This window comes from Oncorhynchus kisutch, linkage group LG25 (genome assembly GCF_002021735.2).
Source record: "Oncorhynchus kisutch isolate 150728-3 linkage group LG25, Okis_V2, whole genome shotgun sequence".
Classification (NCBI taxonomy): Eukaryota; Metazoa; Chordata; class Actinopteri; order Salmoniformes; family Salmonidae; genus Oncorhynchus; species Oncorhynchus kisutch.
Genome location: NC_034198.2, coordinates 9,468,966 through 9,488,483, shown reverse-complemented (window position 1 = coordinate 9,488,483; position 19,518 = coordinate 9,468,966). Strand labels below are relative to the sequence as shown.

At 40.5% G+C, this 19,518-nt stretch overlaps 1 protein-coding gene across 7 annotated transcripts in view; it reads right to left on the bottom strand.

Moving 5' to 3' along the window:
- Window positions 1-19,518, bottom strand: part of LOC109881689 (ATP-citrate synthase) — a 128,948-nt gene that overhangs the window by 42,093 nt on the left and 67,337 nt on the right. For all 7 annotated transcript variants that reach the window (XM_031804974.1, XM_020473800.2, XM_020473802.2 and 4 more), the window contains 4 exons: window positions 16,161-16,271; window positions 5,453-5,580; window positions 4,974-5,067; window positions 3,175-3,329 (listed from right to left, as the gene is read on the bottom strand). In XM_031804974.1, the coding sequence (XP_031660834.1) occupies window positions 3,175-3,329; window positions 4,974-5,067; window positions 5,453-5,580; window positions 16,161-16,271 (488 nt within the window). The remainder of the gene's footprint in view (window positions 1-3,174; window positions 3,330-4,973; window positions 5,068-5,452; window positions 5,581-16,160; window positions 16,272-19,518) is intronic.

The following is a 19,518-nucleotide window of genomic DNA, read 5'->3' as shown; positions in this document are numbered from 1 at the left end:
GGAGATCACGCAATAATTTCGACGGAGGACACCGGGCGGACACCTGGTAAATGTAGTCTCTTATGGTCAATCTTCCAATGATATGCCTACAAATACATCACAACACCTTGGGGAAACGACAGAAAGTGCAGGCTCATTCCTGGCGCATTCACAGCCATATAAGGAGACATTGGAACACAGCGCATTCAAAATCTGGACCATTTCTTGTATGAAATTTCATCTTGGTTTCACCTGTAGCATTAGTTCTGGGGTACTCACAGATAATATCTTTGCAGTTTTGGAAAAGTCAGAGTTTTTTCTATCCAAAGCTGTCAATTACATGCATAGTCGAGCATCTTTTCGTGACAAAATATCTTGTTTAAAACGGGAACGTTTTTTAATCCCAAAATTAAAAGAGCGCCCCTTATCTCGAAGAAGTTAAAAACATTCTAAAGATTGATTCCATACTTAGTTTGGCATGTTTCTAAGAGCTGTAACGGAACTTGAACTTTTCGTCCGAGGTTCGGCGCGACCTGAAAGCGCCTTTTTTTTTAACCAAACGCCCTAACAAAAGATGATATTTGGACATAACTGATGGACATTATCGAACAAATCAAACATTTATGGTGGAACTGGGATTCCTGGGAGTGCATTCTGATGAAGATCATCAAAGTGAATATTTAAAATGCTATTTCTGCGTAATGTTGACTACCCAATATGGCGGGTATCTTTTTGGCTGCTTTGTCTAAAGGCTGTACTCAGATTATTGCATGGTTTGCTTTCTACGCAAAGTTTTCTTTGAAATCTGAGTCCGCAGTCCGAGACAGGTTAACCTGTTGAAACTAGGGGGCACTATTTTCATTTTTGCAAAAATAACATTCCCAAAGTAAACGGGCTATTTTGTCAGGACAAGATGCTAGAATATGCATATAATTGACAGCTTAGGATAGAAAACACTAAAGTTTCCAAAACTGTAAAAATATTGTCTGAGTATAACAGAACTGATATTGCAGGCGAAAGCCTGAGACAAATCCAATCAGGAAGGGACTCTTATTTAGAAAACTCTACGTTCCTTATGCGTCCCTATTGAGCAGTGAATGGGCTATCAACCAGATTCCTTTTTCTATGGCTTCCCTAATGTGTCTAGTGTCACAATACATAGTTTCAGGCTTTTATTTGAAAAATGAGCCTGATCGACAACATTGCGTCAGTGGTCAGCTGGAGGCTCTGAGTGATGTGCGTAATAGACACATGCGACCATTGTTTCTCTCTTTCCTACTAAGAAGCCACCTGTCCCGGTTGATATATTATCGAATAGATATTGGAAAAACACAGAGGATTGATTATAAAAAACATTTGCCATGTTTGTCGATATTATGGATCTAATTTGGAATATTTTTCGGCGTGGTCGTGACTGCAGTTTCCGGTGAATTTCTCAACCAACGTGAAGTACAAACGGAGGTGTTTCAGCTATAAAAATAATCTTTATGGGACAAAATGAACATTTGCTTTCTAACTGGGAGTCTCGTGAGTGAAAACATCCGAAGCTCAAACGATTTCATTTGATTGCTTTTCTGATTTTCGCACAATACTGTGCAGCTGTATTCATCAACCTGGCCAAGGCTTTAGACTCTGTCAATCACCACATTCTTATCGGCAGACTAAACAGCCGTGGTTTCTCAAATTACTGCCTCGCCTGGTTCACCAACTACTTCTCAGACAGAGTTTAGTGTGTCAAATCGGAGGGCCTGTTGTCCGGACCTCTGGCAGTCTATGGGGGTGCCCCACAGGGTTCAATCCTTAGGCCAACACTTTTCTCTGTCTGCATCAATGATGTCGCTCTTGCTGCTGGTGATTCTCTGATCCACCTCTACGCAGACGACACCATTCTGTATACTCCTCGTCCTTCTTTGGACACTGTTAACTAACCTCCAGACGAGCTTCAATGCCATACAACTCTCCTTCCATGGCCTCCACCTGCTCTTAAATGCAATTAAAACTAAATGCATGCTCTTCAACTGAACGCTGCCCACACCTGCCCACCCGTCCAGCATCACTACTCTGGACGGTTCTGACTTAGAATATGTGGACAACTACAAATACCTAAGTGTCTGGTTAGACTGTAAACCCTCCTTCCAGACTCATTAAGCATCTCCAATCCAAAATTAAATCTAGAATCTGCTTCCTATTTCGCAACAAAGCATCATTCACTCATGCTGCCAAACATACCCTCGAAAAACTGTCTATCCTACCGATCCTTGACTTCGGCGATGTAATTTACAAATTAGCCTCCAACACTCTACTCAGCAAATTGGATGCAGTCGATCATAATGCAATCCGTTTGGTCACCAAAGCCCCTTATACTACCCACCACTGCGACCTGTATGCTCTCGTTGGCTGGCCCTCGCTTCATATTTGTCACAAATCCCACTGGCTCCAGGTCATCTATAAGTCTTTGCTAGGTAAAGCCCCACCTTATCTCAGCTCACTGGTCACCATAGCACGCGCTCCAGCAGGTATATTTCACTGGTCACCCCCAAAGCCAATACCTCCTATCCTTACAGTTCTCTGCTGCCAATGACTGGAACGAACTGCAAAATATCACTGAAGCTGGAGACTCATATCTCCCTTACTAGCTTTAAGCACCAGCTTTCAGAGCAGCTCACATATCACTGCACCTGTACATAGCCCATCCAACTACCTCATCCCCATACTGTTATTTATTTTGCTCCTTTGTACCCCAGTATCTTTACTTGCACACTCAACTGCACATCTATCACTCCAGTGTTTAATTGCTATATTGTAATTATTTCACCACCATGGCCTATTTATTGCCTTACCTCCCTTATCTTACCTCATTTGCACACACTGTATATATACTTTTTCTACTGTATTATTGACTGTCTGTTTGTTTATTCCATGTGTAACTCAGTGTTGTTGTATGTGTCGAACTGCTTTGCTTTATCTTGGCCAGGTCGCAGTTGTAAATGAGAACTTGTTCTCAACTAGCCTACCTGGTTAAATAAAGGTAAAATATATATTTTTAAAATTAATTTAGCGGCAGGGAGAAGATGAGCAACAGGACTTCAGACCTAGAAGATCCTGCAATGTGTATACTAGGGTCCAGTTCATTAGTGACTGACCAAACAGAATGGACTTTTGTCTCTTGGCTAGGGGGCCAGACTGTACTCTCACCTGCGTTGGAACCAGAGCAGGCCCAGCACGCCTCCCAGGCCCATCTCTTCCTTGAACACCTCTGTGATGGGCATGCCTGCGTATATGAGCTCCTGGCCACGCTCGTCACAGATGCTGGTCATGAAGGAGGCGGGCTTGCGGATCAGACCCAGCTCCTAGGGACACAGAAGGAAAGACAATAGATATGGTTTTGTTAAAGGGGTAATCTGCAGTCCCAGTTGCACAAAGCGTGCAACTGCAGATTGCCCAAACAAGGAAATGGAATGGAAAACCATTATAGTCTTCCAAATAGATGTTATCCACCCCAAAAAAATCAGAAGGTCCACACCTTGTACTATTGTCAAAGAGCATGTTTGTTTTTAGTGTTTTATAATAATACACAAACGTTTCAGCTAAAAGCATTCTTCAGTGCGTAAGCTTAGTGTCTTGGGGAAGAAGATGGATAATGAAGCAAGCTCTGATGCCAATACCCTGGGGAAATTCAACACATTGGTTTTTACCAGTATCATGACCCAACAGAACCATTACTGCTGCCTATATTTACATCTTCACACCAAAAAAACAAATCAATAATCAGCCACTTATGGCCATCAGATATGATCATATATATTTTATGTGATTTATGATATACAGCGGCTTTATAAAGTTCACACACACCTTCACTTGTTCCACATTTTGTTGTGTTACAGCCTGAATTTAAAATGGATAACATTTAGATTAGTCACTGGCCTACACACAACACCCCATAATGTAAAAGTGGAATTATGTTTTTTATACATTAATAAAAAAATTAAAAGCTGAAATGTCTTCAGTCATTAAGTATTCAACCCTTTTGTTAGGACAAGCCTAAATTGTGACATTAAAACATTAAAACAACTGAGGATGGATCAAGAAGAACATTGTAGTTACTCCACAATATTAACCTAATTTACAGAGTAAAAAGAAAGAAACCTGTACAAAAAAAGAATATTCCAAAATATTGCAACAAGGCACTAAAATAATACTGGATTAAAAAAAAAAAAGTATTTAATACAAAGTGCAATGCTTGGGGCAAATCCAATTCAACACATTACCGAGTAACACTCTCCATATTTTCAATCATAAATGTAACCTTTAGTGCTGAGTGCATCATGATATGGGTATGCTTGTAATCATTAAGGACTCGGGAGTTTTTGCATAATAAAAAATAAATGTAATGCAGCTATGCACAGCCAAAATCCTAGAGGAAAACAGTGTTCATCCCGCTTTCCACCAGACAAACAAATTCACCTTCCAGCAGGATATAATAACCTAAAACACGAGGTCAAATCTACACTGGAGTTGCTTAACAGAAAGACAGTTAATGTTCCTGAGCGGCCAAGTTACAGTTTTGACTTAAATCTATTTGATAATCAATGGGAAGACTTAAAAATGGTTGTCTAACAATGATCAACAAACCAATTTGACAGAGCTTGAAGAATTTGTTAAAGAATAATGATCAAATATTCTACAATCCAGGTATGAAAATCTCTTAAGAGATTTACCCAGAAATACTCTGCTGTAATTGCTGCCAAAGATGATTTTTAACATGTATTGACTCAGGGGTGTGAATACTTATGTAAATTAGATTGTATTTAATTTGAAATACATTACTTAGGCAAAAAAATATAAAACTTTTCACTGCCATCATGGGTTATTATGGGTCAATTTAATCCATTTTGAATTCATGGTGTAACAAAATTAGGAATAAGTCAAGGGGTATTAATACTTTCTGAAGATACATTCAGTTATTTTGAAGGTAGAGTACTTAGCCTTCTTACCCTTGCCCAGGAGTAGTCCATTGGCACTGTTGGGGGTGGAACCTCCTGAGCGGGAACAATGGTTCCATTGGCCACCAGTTCATCATACACTGTCCTATTATGACCCAGAAGCACAGATTAAAGTTATCATGGACAGATCTTTTAGTATAATTTTGTAATTTCATGACGCATAAGCCGAAATTAAACCAAGACACTCAACCAGCAATTTTCAAACCTCTCTAGCACAACCACTGGTCCACAGAGATGGCGCGATATTAGGCTATTGTTGCATTTGATGGCTAGAATAATGAGTTTGAAGTGCCCAATTGAATTGATCTTTTAAGCTACTGAAAACGTTACTTAATGTAATTAAACTAAAACGCATTCATTATATTTAATCTTGAGCGTGTTTGAAGCGCTTTAAAGTTTAAAATTGATGACCCCGTCTTCAGAGCAGTACTGTCTTCATGGTGACAGTATCTGTGTTGTTTGACAGTTACCTGATGACGTCACCCAGTTCATCAAAGCTCTTGGGAACAAAGGCTCCTGCATCCCTCAGAGCTTGGTTCTTAGCCACTGCCGTTTCAAAGGCCTGATTAGCACAGGCTCCAGCATGGCCAAACTGCACCTGTAGAAGGCATCGATGTACTCATCAATTACAAACAATCCAGACAGAATACAGGTTTAGTTTGGTCTAGAGGTTCTAAAATATTCAATGGCCCGTCAATTTTTAAATAAATAAATAAATAAATGTATATATCAATGTAAATATAAATGTATATATAAATATATTTATATATATATACAGTGGGGAGAACAAGTATTTGATAACCTGCAAAATCGGCAGTGTTTCCTAGGTCTGTATTTTTTTAAATCATAGGTACACTTCAACTGTGAGAGACGGAATCTAAAACAAAAATCCAGAAAATCACAATGTATGATTAAGTAATTAATTAGCATTTTATTGCATGACATAAGTATTTGATCACCTACCAACCATTAAGAATTCCGTCTCTCAGACCTTAGTTAGTTTTTCTTTTAAGAAGCCCTCCTGTTCCCCCTCATTACCTGTATTAACTGCACCTGTTTAAACTCGTTACCTGTACAAAAGACACCTGTCCACACATTCAATCAAACAGACTCCAACCTCTCCACAATGGCCAAGACCAGAGAGCTGTGTAAGGACATCAGGGATAAAATTGTAGACCTGCACAAGGCTGGGATGGGCTACAGGACAATAGGCAAACAGCTTGGTGAGAAGGCAACAACTGTTGGCGCAATTATTAGAAAATGGAAGAAATTCAAGATGATGGTCAATCACCCTCGGTCTGGGGCTCCATATGCAAGATCTCACCTGCTGGGGCATCAATGACCATGAGGAAGGTGAGGGATCAGCCCAGAACTACACGGCAGGACCTGGTCAATGACTTGAAGAGAGCCTGGGACCACAGTCTCAAAGAAAACCATTAGTAACACACTACGCAGTCATGGATTAAATCCTGCAGCGCACCCAAGGTCATGTGGTCTGATGAGACAAAAATAGAGCTTTTTGGTCTAAACTCCACTCGCCGTGTTTGGAGGAAGAAGAAAGATGAGTACAACCACAAGAACACCATCCCAACCATGAAGCATGGAGGTGGAAACATCATTCTTTGGGGATGCTTTTCTGCAAAGGGGACAGGCCGACTGCACCGTATTGTGGGGAAGATGGATGGGGCCATGTATCACGAGATCTTGGCAAACAACCTCCTTCCCTCAGTAAGAGCATTGAAGATGGGTCGTGGCTGGGTCTTCCAGCATGTCAACGACCCGAAACACACAGCCAGGGCAACTAAGGAGTGGCTCCGTAAGAAGCATCTCAAGGTCCTGGGTGGCCTAATCAGTCTCCAGACCTGAACCCAATAGAAAATCTTTGGGGGGAGCTGAAAGTCTGTATTGCCCAGCGCCAGCCCCGAAACCTGAAGGATCTGGAGAAGGTCTGTATGGAGGAGTGGGTCAAAATCCCTGCTGCAGTGTGTGCAAACCTGGTCAAGAACTACAGGAAACAGATCTCTGTAATTGCAAACAAAGGTTTCTGTACCAAATATTAAGCTCTGCTTTTCTGATGTATCAAATACTTATGTCATGCAATAAAATGCAAATGTTTTACTTAAAAATCATACAATGTGATTTTCTGGATTTTTGTTTTAGATTCAGTCGAAGTGTACCTATGATGAAAATTACAGACCTCTACATGCTTTGTAAGGAAAACCTGCAAAATCGGCAGTGTATCAAATACTTGTTCTCCCCACTGTGTGTGTGTATGTATGTGTGATTGACTTGGAGTTACATTGTGTTGTTTAAGTGTTCCCTTTATTTTTTTGAGCAGTATATATATATATATAAAAATAAAGGGAACATTTAAACACAATGTAACTCCAAATCAATCACACTTCTGTGAAATCAAACTGTCCACTTAGGAAGCAACGCTGATTGACTTCACATGCTGTTGTGCAAATGGAATAGACAACAGGTGGAAATTATAGGCAATTAGCAAGACACCCCCAAAAGGAGTGGTTCTGCAGGTGATGACCACAGACCACTTCTCAGTTCCTATGCTTCCTGGCTGATGTTTTGGTCACTTTTGAATGCTGGCGGTGCTTTTACTCTTATTTAACCAGGTAGGCCAGTTGAGAACAAGTTCTCATTTACATCTGCGACCTGGCCAAGATAACGCAAAGCAGTGCGACACAAACAGAGTTACACATGGAATGGTCAATAACACAATTGAAAATCTGTATACAGTGTGTGAAAATGAAGTAAGGAGGTAAGGCAACAAATAGGCTATAGTGGCCAAGTAACAATTTAGCAATTAACACTGGAGTGATAGATGTGCAGATGATGGCAAAGTATAAATAGTGGTGTGCAAAAAGAGCAGAATAAAAAAAAAAAATGAGAATGAGGTAGGTAGTTGGCTGGATGGGCTATTTACAGATGGGCTGTGTACAATAATCCATGACAATGAGACAATTAGGGACAATAAGGGGCGGCAAGTAGCCTAGCTGTTAGAACGAATACCCGAGCAGAAAAGGTGAAAGATCTGTCGATGTGCCCTTGCGCAAGGAATGCTCTCTGTAGCCAATGTTATTAAGACTTTAAACAGGTTAACATTCACAAGGCTGCAGGGCAAGATAGATTACCATAACACATACTCATAGTACGCAGTGATCAGCTGGCAAGTGTCTTCACAGACATTGTAGAGGTAATTGTTAGAGAGGGGTAAAGATAAATGGTTTTTGTACCGCTACCAGATACACCAGCAGAAGAGACCGCCTAGAGTGTAGCCTGTTTGCCAGAGGTGCATTATTAGTTCACCAAAGGCACTGAACATAAAAGGGAGCGCAGCACAAAGAGCAATTTTAGTGTAAAGCACTGGAGCTAGAAAGAGAAATTGGCTTAGCGGTTGGATCCAGGCTTGAACGTGTATTCGCCAGTCAGCATCAATTCTTGGTTGTTTGTCTGACAAAAGCTTGCAACAATGTTGCTAGTAATCCATGTGATCAGAAGATAGAACGATTCCAACTCATCAGGAGTAGCACGATAACAAAGGCAATCAAACATATAACTTTTAGAAACTAAACACGCTGAAACTAAGCAAGACTTCTGCAGAGTTGCATGTGCAATCAAAACTGCCGTGTCAACCGAGAGTTCCTACACAGAGCCGGAAGAGCCATCTTTATTTCCTCCTTCCTCACTGCTGCTGCACTCTTAAAGTGGCAGCGCACGGTGAAGGCTCTGCGCAGGATTTCACCACAACATTTTCAACCTCTCCCTGATCCAGTGTGTAACTACATGTTTCAAACAAGACTACCAAAATTAATGTGGCCAAGAACCAAATTACTATTGCCCCATAAGCACTCACATCAGTAGCCATGAAATCCTTTGAAAGGTTGGTCATGGCTCACAACACCACCATCATCCCAGATACCCTGGACTCACTGAAATGTGTATACTACCACAACAGATGATGCAATCTCTATTGCGCTCCACACTGCCCTTTCCCACATGGACAAAAGGAACACCATGAGAATGCTGTTCATTGACTACAGCTAAGCGTTCAAAAGCTTAGTGCCCTCTAAGCTCATTACTACGCTAAGGACCCTGGGACTGAACACCTCCCACTGCAACTGGATCCTGGACTTCCTGATGGAACAGGATAGGAAACACATCCGCCACTCTGACCCTCAACACCGGGGCCCCTCAGGGGTGTGAGCTTAGTCCCCTCCTGTACTCCCTGTTTAGGCCACACACAAAACTAACGCCATCATTAAGTTTGCAGACGACACGACGGTGGTAGGCCTGATCACCGATGACAATGAGAGCTGGCAGTGTGGTGCCAGGACAAACAACCTCTACTTCAACATCAGCAAGACAAAAGGAGCTGATCGTGGACTACAGGAAATGGGGGCCAGTGCACGCCCCCCATTCACATTGGTGGGGCTGTAGCGGAGCGGGTTGAGAACTTCAAGTTCCTTGGTGTCCACATCACTAAGGATCTATCATGGTCCAAACACACCAACACAGTCAAGAAGAGGGACGGCCATGCCTCTTCCTCTTCAGGAGGCTGAAAAGATTTGGCATAGGTCCTTCGATCTATAAAAAGTTCTACAGCTGTACCATTGAAAGCATCTTGACTGGCTGCGTCACCACTTGCTACGGGAACTGTTTGGCGTCCGACCGCAAGACACCACAGAGGATAGTGCGTACAGCGCAGCACATCACTCGGGTCACGCTCCCTGACATCCAGGACCTCTATAGTAGGTGTTGTCAGAAGAAGGCCTTAGAAAATGCCAAAGACTCCGGCCAACAAAGTCAGACTGTTCTCTCTGCTACTGCACTGTGCCGTGTCTAGACTATCATCAAATGTGAAGACTTATTTTATCAAATCAATTCTCTATATGTAATTATTATTAACTGATTAAACCAATCATGTAAACTTGAACTAACTAGGAAGGTGGGGCACCACGGGAAAATATTTAGTCTATTTCCTGAATCGACTCATCAGATACTGTCATATCTTATCGATTAGTCTTCTATTAATGTATCATTATTACCGCATCAGTTCTCATTACTGGAAGTCGCAAACCCTTGGATATCTGCACAAACCCTAACCTAAATGATGAATCAGCGATAGTAAATAATCACAGAAGTACAAAAACAAACAGATATCGGTTACCAACACATTGTCCTTTGTGGGCTAAAATCGGTATGACGGCTTAGTAGACAAAGGAAAGGGGGTGTGGACCGCTCAAGAGCGGGAAACTCAGCAATTTCTCTGAGTGTAGTTATCAGCTAACACTTTACACGAATGACCGCTTATTTCAAAAATAAATTGCAATTGACATATTTACGAGTGTATGTCTTGTTTTGTCTTTGTGGTCTGCTGGAGAGTCAATCGACAGAAAGTCTGGTTGTGTTCATTGTGGATACGTCAGGCGTACATGGTCGCATAGACAAATGTTTCAGGCGGTTGTCGGTATTCTTGTCCTAGACAGTGGTTCCTCCTTACGCTGCAAGATTTAGAGGTAATTTGTGGTTTAGTATGGTACCCTGCGTCACCACTTCATAGCTCCAGACCAGCGCAAGGGGGAGTTAGAGCACATAAACGTAAATAGAAACTGATAATTGTGCATGACTGTTGTTACACTAAGGTTTTTATGATTTAATTTAGATTTTGCTCTTACTGTAGGCCACCGACCGGTCATGTGTGGTGCAACCGGCCTGAGTGGTGCAATGGTATAAGACACTGAATCTCTGTGCAATCTGTGTTGCTACAGATGCTGGTTCAATAGCCATGCCGGCCTTGACTGGGAGATCCATGAGATGAATGTTTTTGGTTTTTCTCCCTCTAAAAACAGAAATAAATCACTCTAAATAACAAAGTGGCTTTATTTACAAATTAGTAACAATGTCTCACCCCATGCTCAATAATTGCCTTTTTACACTTTAAAAAAGGGGCCTTGCACTAATAGCGCTGACTAGGGAAACATTCCCGCTGTTCTGTTCTTAGTGCCAGTCCGCACGTTCAAACTTAAACAATGTAACTAATAATGGCATTTTATGCTTTCATTAATAAAATGATCAAAATCGCTTTCAAAATGCCAATGTATATTTAGTGATGGACCCATAACGAATTACTATGGGAATAAGTATCACTGAATTACAGAAACATCCTCCAATCCTTAAAGTAATTATTGGTGGAGAGTCACGTCATATTTTTCAATAAACTGTAGGTCTATCGTAGGCGACATGAGTATCACTAGTGTTGAGTAATGTGCTGTTAAAAGTGGTATAGGTCTTATTTAAAGAGCATATTGAAGTTAGAAGCAGTAGGGTTTTAAGCAATAGCCAACAACTATTTTAGCACCGTTTCGCACTGCTCTGAGAGAAGCATGGGGACTAGTCTTGATAAATCAATGAGATTTTTATTTTTCACTTAATCTCTGTTTGGGTATTAGTTACACTAGAATTTGAAAATTAGGGTGTAGAAACGTTATGCTCTTAGTGTAACCATTAACTAGACAAGTCAGCTAAGAGCAAATTCGTATTTATAAGGACAGCCTACTCCTTCCTCCCCATCGGGGAATTGAACCCCGAAATACCCTGTGTCCGCAGCACACAAAGCTGTCCAGTACTTTAAAAATATCCTCTCATGTTGTCCTGGTTTCCAGAAGAGGATGCCTTCCTTAATTGACCCCCCCCATAAACATAATGGACATATACCAGGAGGTGTGCCAGGCCCGCCACGTCTGTTGACTCATACAGCTGTAACGCATACAGTTGAAGTCAGAAGTTATGCACTTAGGTAGGAGTCATTAAAATTATTTTTTCAACCACTCCACAAATTTCACAAGTGAAGTCAGTTAGGACATATACTTTGTGCATGACAAGCCATTTTTCAAACAATTGTTTACAGACAGATTATTTCACTGTATCACAATTCCAGTGGGTCAGACGTTTACATACACTAAGTTGACTGTGCCTTTAAACAGATTGGAAAATTCCTGAAAATTATGTCATGGCTTTAGAAGCTTCTGATAGGATAATTGCATATTTTGACTCAATTGGCGGTGTGCCTGTATTTCAAGGCCTACCTTCAAACTCAGTGCCTCTTTGCTTGACATCATGGGAAAAACAGCCAAGACCTAAAAAAAAAGAATTGTAGACCTCCACAAGTCTGGTTCATCCTTGGGAGCAATTTCCAAACGCCTGAAGGTACCACGTTCATCTGTACAAACACCATGGGACCACGCAGCCGTCATAAGGAAAGAAAGGAGACGCATTCTGTCTCCAAGAGATGAACGTAATTTGGTGCGAAAAGTGCAAATCAATCCCAGAACAGCAGCAAAGGACCTTGTGAAGATGCCGGAGGAAGCAGGTACAAAAGTATCTATATCCACAGTAAAACAAGTCCTATTTCGACATAACCTGAAAGGCAGCTCAGCAAGGCAGAAGCCACTGCTCTAAAACCACCATAAAAAAGCCAGACTACGGTTTGCTTTGCATATGGGGACAAAAATAGTATTTTGGAGAAATATCCACTGGTCTGATGAAACAAAAATAGAACTGTTTGGCCATAATACCCATTGTTATGTTTGGAGGAAAAGGGGGAGGCTTGCAAGCCGAAGAACACCATCCCAAACGTGAAGCACGGGGGTGCAACATCATGTTGTGGGGGTGCTTTGCTGCAGGAGGGACTGGTGCACCTCACAAAATAGATGGCTTCATCAGGAAGGAAAATTATGTGGATATATTGAAGCAACATCTCAAGACATCAGTCAGGAAGGTAAAGCTTGGTTGCAAATGGGTCTTCCAAATGGACAACGACCCCAAGCATACTTCCAAAGTTGTGGCAAAATGGCTTAAGGACAACAAAGTCAAGGTATTGGAGTGGTCATCACAAAGCCCTGACCTCAATCCTATAGAAAATATGTGGGCATAACTGAAAAAGCATGTACGAGCAAGAAGGCCTACAAACCTGACTCAGTTACACCAGCTCTGTCAGGAGGAATGGGCCAAAATTCACCCAACTTATTGTGGGAAGCTTGTGGAAGGCTACCCGAAACATTTGACCCGAGTTAAACAATTTATAGGCAATGCTATCAAATACTAATTGAGTGTATATAAACTTTTGACCCACTGGGAATGTGATGAAAGAATTAAAAGCTGAAATAAATAATTATCTACTATTATTCTGACATTTCACATTCTTAAAATAAAGTTGGGATCCTAACTGACCTAAGACAAGGAATATTTACTAGGATTAAATGTCAGGAATTGTGAAAAACTGAGTTTAAATGTTTAAATTGTCCCAGCCATATCCGTGGCAGCAGGAAGAATAAAGTCCTTCACAATCGTATGGGCCTAGCCACCGGTAGCTCACCATATAAGACGCTTCTAGCCCCTTCTTATTAATGGTATCTGTTGCTTACTACTCAAAAGTAGTCTTCATTCTCGCTCAAAAAACTTGTGGCTTATTTTTCAAATTGTCATATTTAGTTTCTAAATGTCTGCGCAAGAGTATGATAGCCATTAATTAACCTCTTGATTCTAGCCATCGTCACGGGATCATGAATACAGCCTCAAGCTCATAACGCAACGTTAACTATTCATGAAAATCGCAAATGAAATGAAATAAATATGCTAGCTCTCAAGCTTAGCCTTTTGTTAACACTGTCATCTCAGATTTTCAAAATATGCTTTTCAACCATAGCAAAACAAGCATTTGTGTAACAGTATTGATAGCTAGCGTAGCATTTAGCGTTAGCATTGAGCAGGCAACATTTTCACATAAACAAGAAAAGCATTCAAATAAAATCATTTACCTTTGAAGAACTTCGGATGTTTTCAATGAGGAGACTCAGATAGCAAATGTTCAGTTTGTCCAAAAATATTCTGTGTGTAGGAGAAATCGCTCTGTTTTGTACATCACGTTTGGCTACCAAAAAACCCCGAAAATTCAGTCATCAAAACGCCAAACTTTTTTCCAAATTAACTCCATAATATCGACTGAAACATGGTAAACGTTCTTTAGAATCAATCATCTCTTCGATGATATATCGTTCGTGGAAGTCTCCTCTCTCCCCTGAATCACATGGATGAATGCGTGCAGCTTGGAGATTACGCACCAATTTCGACAAAGGACACCGGGCGGACACCTGGTAAATGTAGTCTCAATCTTGGCCAATCTTCCAATGATATGCCTACAAATACGTCACAATGCTGCAGACACCTTGGGCAAACAGCAGAAAGCGTAGGCTCGTTCAGGGCACATTCACAGCCATATAAGGAGACAATGGAAAACAGAGCCTCAAATTCTGCTCATTTCCTGTTTGAAGTTTCATCTTGGTTTCGCCTGTAGCATCAGTTCTGTGGTACTCACAGATAATATCTTTGCAGTTTTGGAAACGTCAGAGTGTTTTCTTTCCAAAGCTGTCAATTATATGCATAGTCGAGCATCTTTTCGTGACAAAATATCTTGTTTAAAATGGGAACGTTTTTTTATCCATAAATTAAAAGAGCGCCCCCTAAATCCAAGAAGTTAACTAACATTCAGAAGTTCAGCACTGAGGGCTTTCAACCACATTTTTGTCTTTGTGGGAAACCCACAGTGCAGAATCACCTGCATAGAGGAAACAGTCACATGTACAGGCAGATTTCAAATCATTTATATACAACAAAGTGTACCCAGCACACTCCCTTGGGTTACCCCCCCAGTTAAAGGTTATGGGTTTAGACCGGGTCCCATCTACCATTAGTTTTTATCCTTGCAGATAAGACCTAACCCATTTCATAGCTAAGTTGTTAAAGCCCATGATGCACTGTATCAAATGCCTTTTGGAGATCTAACATATACTAGGCAAGTGTCAGTGGAATGGGATTTCCAAAAGCCAGATTGGAGCTCATATAGTAGGTTATATGTAAGGAAATATAAAATGTAAATCTGCTCGAACATAATCTTTTCCATGACCTTCAACATAATCTTTTCCATGACCTTCGATAAAATACACAGGAATGAGAGTTTCCATGATCCAGCATATTCCATTTTTACCCTTGCACGTTTTAGTTCACTGGGAAAAATCCCTAGTTATATGTACATATTTACCTCAATTACCTGGTAACCCTGCACATCGACTCGGTACTGGTACCCTTGTGTATAGCCAAGTTATCATTACTCATTGAGTGTTTCTTAAAATGCGTATTTACCATGCTCCAAGCACGCAAATTATTGCACAGGAGGGTGGGAGTATGCGTCTAATTCAAAGTATGCGAAACATAGCACGGAGGGCTTAGAGAAAATGTGCAGTTTTAAAGCTAATTTCCTGCAATTCTACACATTTTGTCATGGCTTAGCCGTGAACTTATACCATCTAAGTAACATGTTTTATTTATTTTATATTCTCCCCGACAGTCCAGTTTTTTTGTGATTGTTCTCAAGGATGATCTTATTTAAAAAATATACAACACTGAAAACATTTCACCATATTTGTTGGGTACCATGTTGTCAGCTAGCCAGGTAACATGACTAAACAAGGTAGTTTGTTATCAAACCAAAAACTCGTTGCCAACAAGTCGTTTAAAATGGCCTGAAATGTTTTTAAAAATATTTAACATGTACACCAATTTGCGGTAGAATGGGGTTTGGGTGAAACATTTGTGGTTTTCAGTTATGTGAAGGTGCATGTATGACTGTCATTGTGCTCAGTTTCTCTATGGCAGTGGTACTCGGAGGCTACGTGACAGCGAAGCCTAGTCAGACGGGCCTGCTTGTTCATACAGACGAAATGAAAAGACACCTACGCATCCTCTTCGCTCGGGTTGCGAGCCGCTCCAATAATTACACACATTTAACGACAGACAACCCAGCTCGCCATTACGTCTAAATAACATTTTTAAACTGATGGAGATGCGCAGAAAGAATGGACAGAGAGAAACAGCAGAGTAGGCTAGGCTAATTGCTGGTAAGGGGATGTGGTTGGCTGCTCACAGCTGTCACGTGATGTTGGATGAAGCACTCATTGCTCAATGGGTGTACACTCACTTTCATCAGACCCCACCGCTCTTCCAGAAACGTATTTTTTTTACCCATCTACATGATTCACCTGAAAGTGGCGAGTTTGAATCCCTGATAAGTTCTCCCTAGACACGTTACCAAACCGGCCGACTGACCTCCGAGGAGAACATGGTCGCACAGGTTCCTATACACCAGCACACCACCGGCTTGGTTATCCTGCCCTCCTTGATGCCTTGACAGATCTTATACTCTTCTGTGCCTCCGATCTACACAAGGGAGAGGGAAGAGAAAGAGGGTGTAAATTTAGGATATTTTGTAAATAGATATAAATCTGGAGGATAATTTACACAATCTAATAGAAATATTAGTTAATGGAGAAATCTAATAAATATAAACATTGTAAATTATGTTTCATGAAATTGGATGATATTTGGATGAAACCATACCAAAGTATGGTGATCAAAATATGAAAAATGACTTGCGTCTACTACAAGTTTGATCATAAATGTATTTGTCAGTACCCTCCCCCATGTCAAACACTTAAATTCAGGAGGTGGGATTTTTAAGGGAATATGGTGACATCACTAACTCATTTTAATACACCAATGGTAACATGACATTATTTTATAAGTTCCGCTACGTAACCAACATCGGAGAAAGCGTGTTGGCAGAGGGCCGTGGTTTATATACAGTGCCTTCAGAAAGTATTCACACCCCTTGACTTTTTCCATGTTTTAGTCTGAATTTAAGATGGATTAAAAAATTCACTGGCCTACAATCAATACACCATAATGTCAAAGTTGAATTATGTTTTTCTGAATTTTTGGAAATCAGTGAGTTTCAAACACAAAGACCAGGGATAATAATAATAATAATAATAATAAAGCAGACATTGAATATCCCTTTGAGCACGGTGAAGTTATTAATTACACTTTAGATTGTGTATCAATACACCCAGTCACTAAAAAGATACAGGCGTCCTTCCTAACTCAAGTTGCCAGAGAGGAAGGATTTCACCAGGTGGCCAATGGTGACTTTAAACCAGTTAGAGTTTAAAGGCTGTGATAGGAGAAAACTGAGGATGGATCAACAACATTGTAGTTACTCCACAATATTAACCTAAGTGACAGAGTAAAAAGGACACCTGTACAGAATTAAAAATATTCCAAAACATGCATCCTGTTTGCAACAAGGCACCAAAGTAATACTGCAAAAAATGTGGCAAAACTATTAATAAGGATCCAACCCTTTTTTTACATTTTAAACTAAAATGACACCCAAAAGTTACTGCCTGTAGCTCAGGACCTGAAGCAAGGATATGCATATTCTTGATACCATTTGAAAGGAAACACTTTGAAGTTAGTGGAAATGTGAAATGAGAGGAGAATATTACATTAGATCTGGTAAAAGATAAAGAAAAAACATGTTTTTTGTACCATCATCTCTGAAATGCAAGAGAATGTCCATAATGTATTATTCCAGCCAAGGCACAACTTAGATTTTGGCCAATAGATGGTAGCAGTGTATGTGCAAAGTTTCAGACTGAGCCGATGAACCATTGTATTTCTGTTAAAAATGTTGTATCAAGACTGCCCAAATGTGCCTAATTGGTTTATTCATATCTTTTCAAGTTCAAAACTGTGCACTCTACTCAAACAATAACATTGTATTATTTCACTGTAATAGCTCATGTAAATTGGACAGTGCAGTTAGATTAACAAGCATTTAAGCTTTCTGCCAATGTCAGATCTGTCTATGTCCTGGGAAATGTTACTTTCAACCTTATGCTTATCGCATTACGATAACCCACCGATCCTGTAGAGTCCAATACAGCATATCTTCACATCATGTTATGGGTATGCTTGAAAACCGTTAAGGACTGGTGAGTTTTTCCTGGATAAAACATTAACTGAATGAGCTAAGCACAGGCAAAATCCTAGAGGAAACCCTGGTTCAGTCTGCTTTCCACCAGACACAGCAGGACAATAAGCTAATACAAGGTCAAATCTACACGAGTTGCTTACCAAGAAGAACGGGAATGTTCCTGAGTGACCGAGTAACAGTTGACTTAAATCTACGGCAAGACCCGAAAATGGTTGTCTAGCAATAATCAACAACAAATTTGACACAGCTTGAAGATTCTGAAAATGTTACAAAATCCAGACGTGGAAAGCACTTAACAGATTTAGCCAGAGCGACTCACATCTATAATCGCTGCCAAAGGTGCTTCTACAAATATTGACCCAGGGGTTTGAATACGTATATAAATGAGATATTTCCGCATTTCATTTGTCAAAATGTACACTGTCATTATGGGACAGTGTGTGTAGAAGGGTGAGGAAAAATAAAGCCATTTTGAATTCTATCTGTAACAACAAAATGTGGAATAATTCAAGGGTAGAGAGCTACTCAACAGGTGCCAAAATTTGACCGTAGGTTATCAGCAAATATAAAGGTTTACATGATTTATCTATGGCAAAGGTACTTATGTTTCCCCTTTCATCTGTGTCTGGCGTCAGCTAGTTACTGCTGTCAAATTCTGGGTTAAACTTGGAACATTGTTATACTAGAGACATGATACATCAGGAGTCACACTGTATGTAGTACATGAGTGATAGAGACTTGTTTTTACATCAGAAGTTAATGGTTATCTGTAGGAGCCAGATGGTTGCTCTAGGTGATCACATGATTGCTATAGGTGATACGGATGGAAAGCCTTGGATTAGGCATCAAGGGGGTTGAGGTCTGGTCAACTTAAGGGAGAAGGAACAGTTATTAACCCATCACTTCATCTTCTTGTAGAACCAGAAAATATGTAAGGGTTGGAGAGGAGGAATGCATCTAAATTGGAGTATATATACTTGTTGGTGGAAACACGTTTTGTCTGATGCAGCTATATAGACCCCCTGGGAGAATAAATTTGGTTAAGCTTTCATAGTGTTTTTTTATCAGAATTTTTAAAATCAGAATTAGAACCTAACACTGACTAGCTTGGTCTTTGGCCAGCATGGAACAAAATGGGGGAAGGGCCATTCAAAACTGACAGTTGTCATGTCAACACATCCATCAGTGCTGCTGTGAACAGCATCAATAGACATGCCAAACGTAAGATTGATTTAAAAAAAATACATCAATAGCTAGGTTTCTGTCCAAATGGCAGCATATTGAATGTGAAGATCCTAAAATCCCCCAAAAACTAACATGCGCATTTTCCCACCTCCCACAAAACAAATGTGCGTTATATAGCGAGTGCGCTCACTCTGGTATTTGCACGTGCGCTCTAGCCAACAGCTTACGAGTAAAGTACATGTCGCAAAGAAAATTAGGGATGGAAACCTGGCTATTGATGCAATTTCAATGTTGTTTGAGATGCTTTGTGTATCACCAAATTAGCTTTTACTCCCTGCATCGACATAGGCCTTGCAAAGAGCTGTCAATCAATGCAACCCACTCAGCCTGTTTTTTCATACTTCCTGGTAGTTAGCCATAAGAGAAAGTACCTTTTCTCAAATT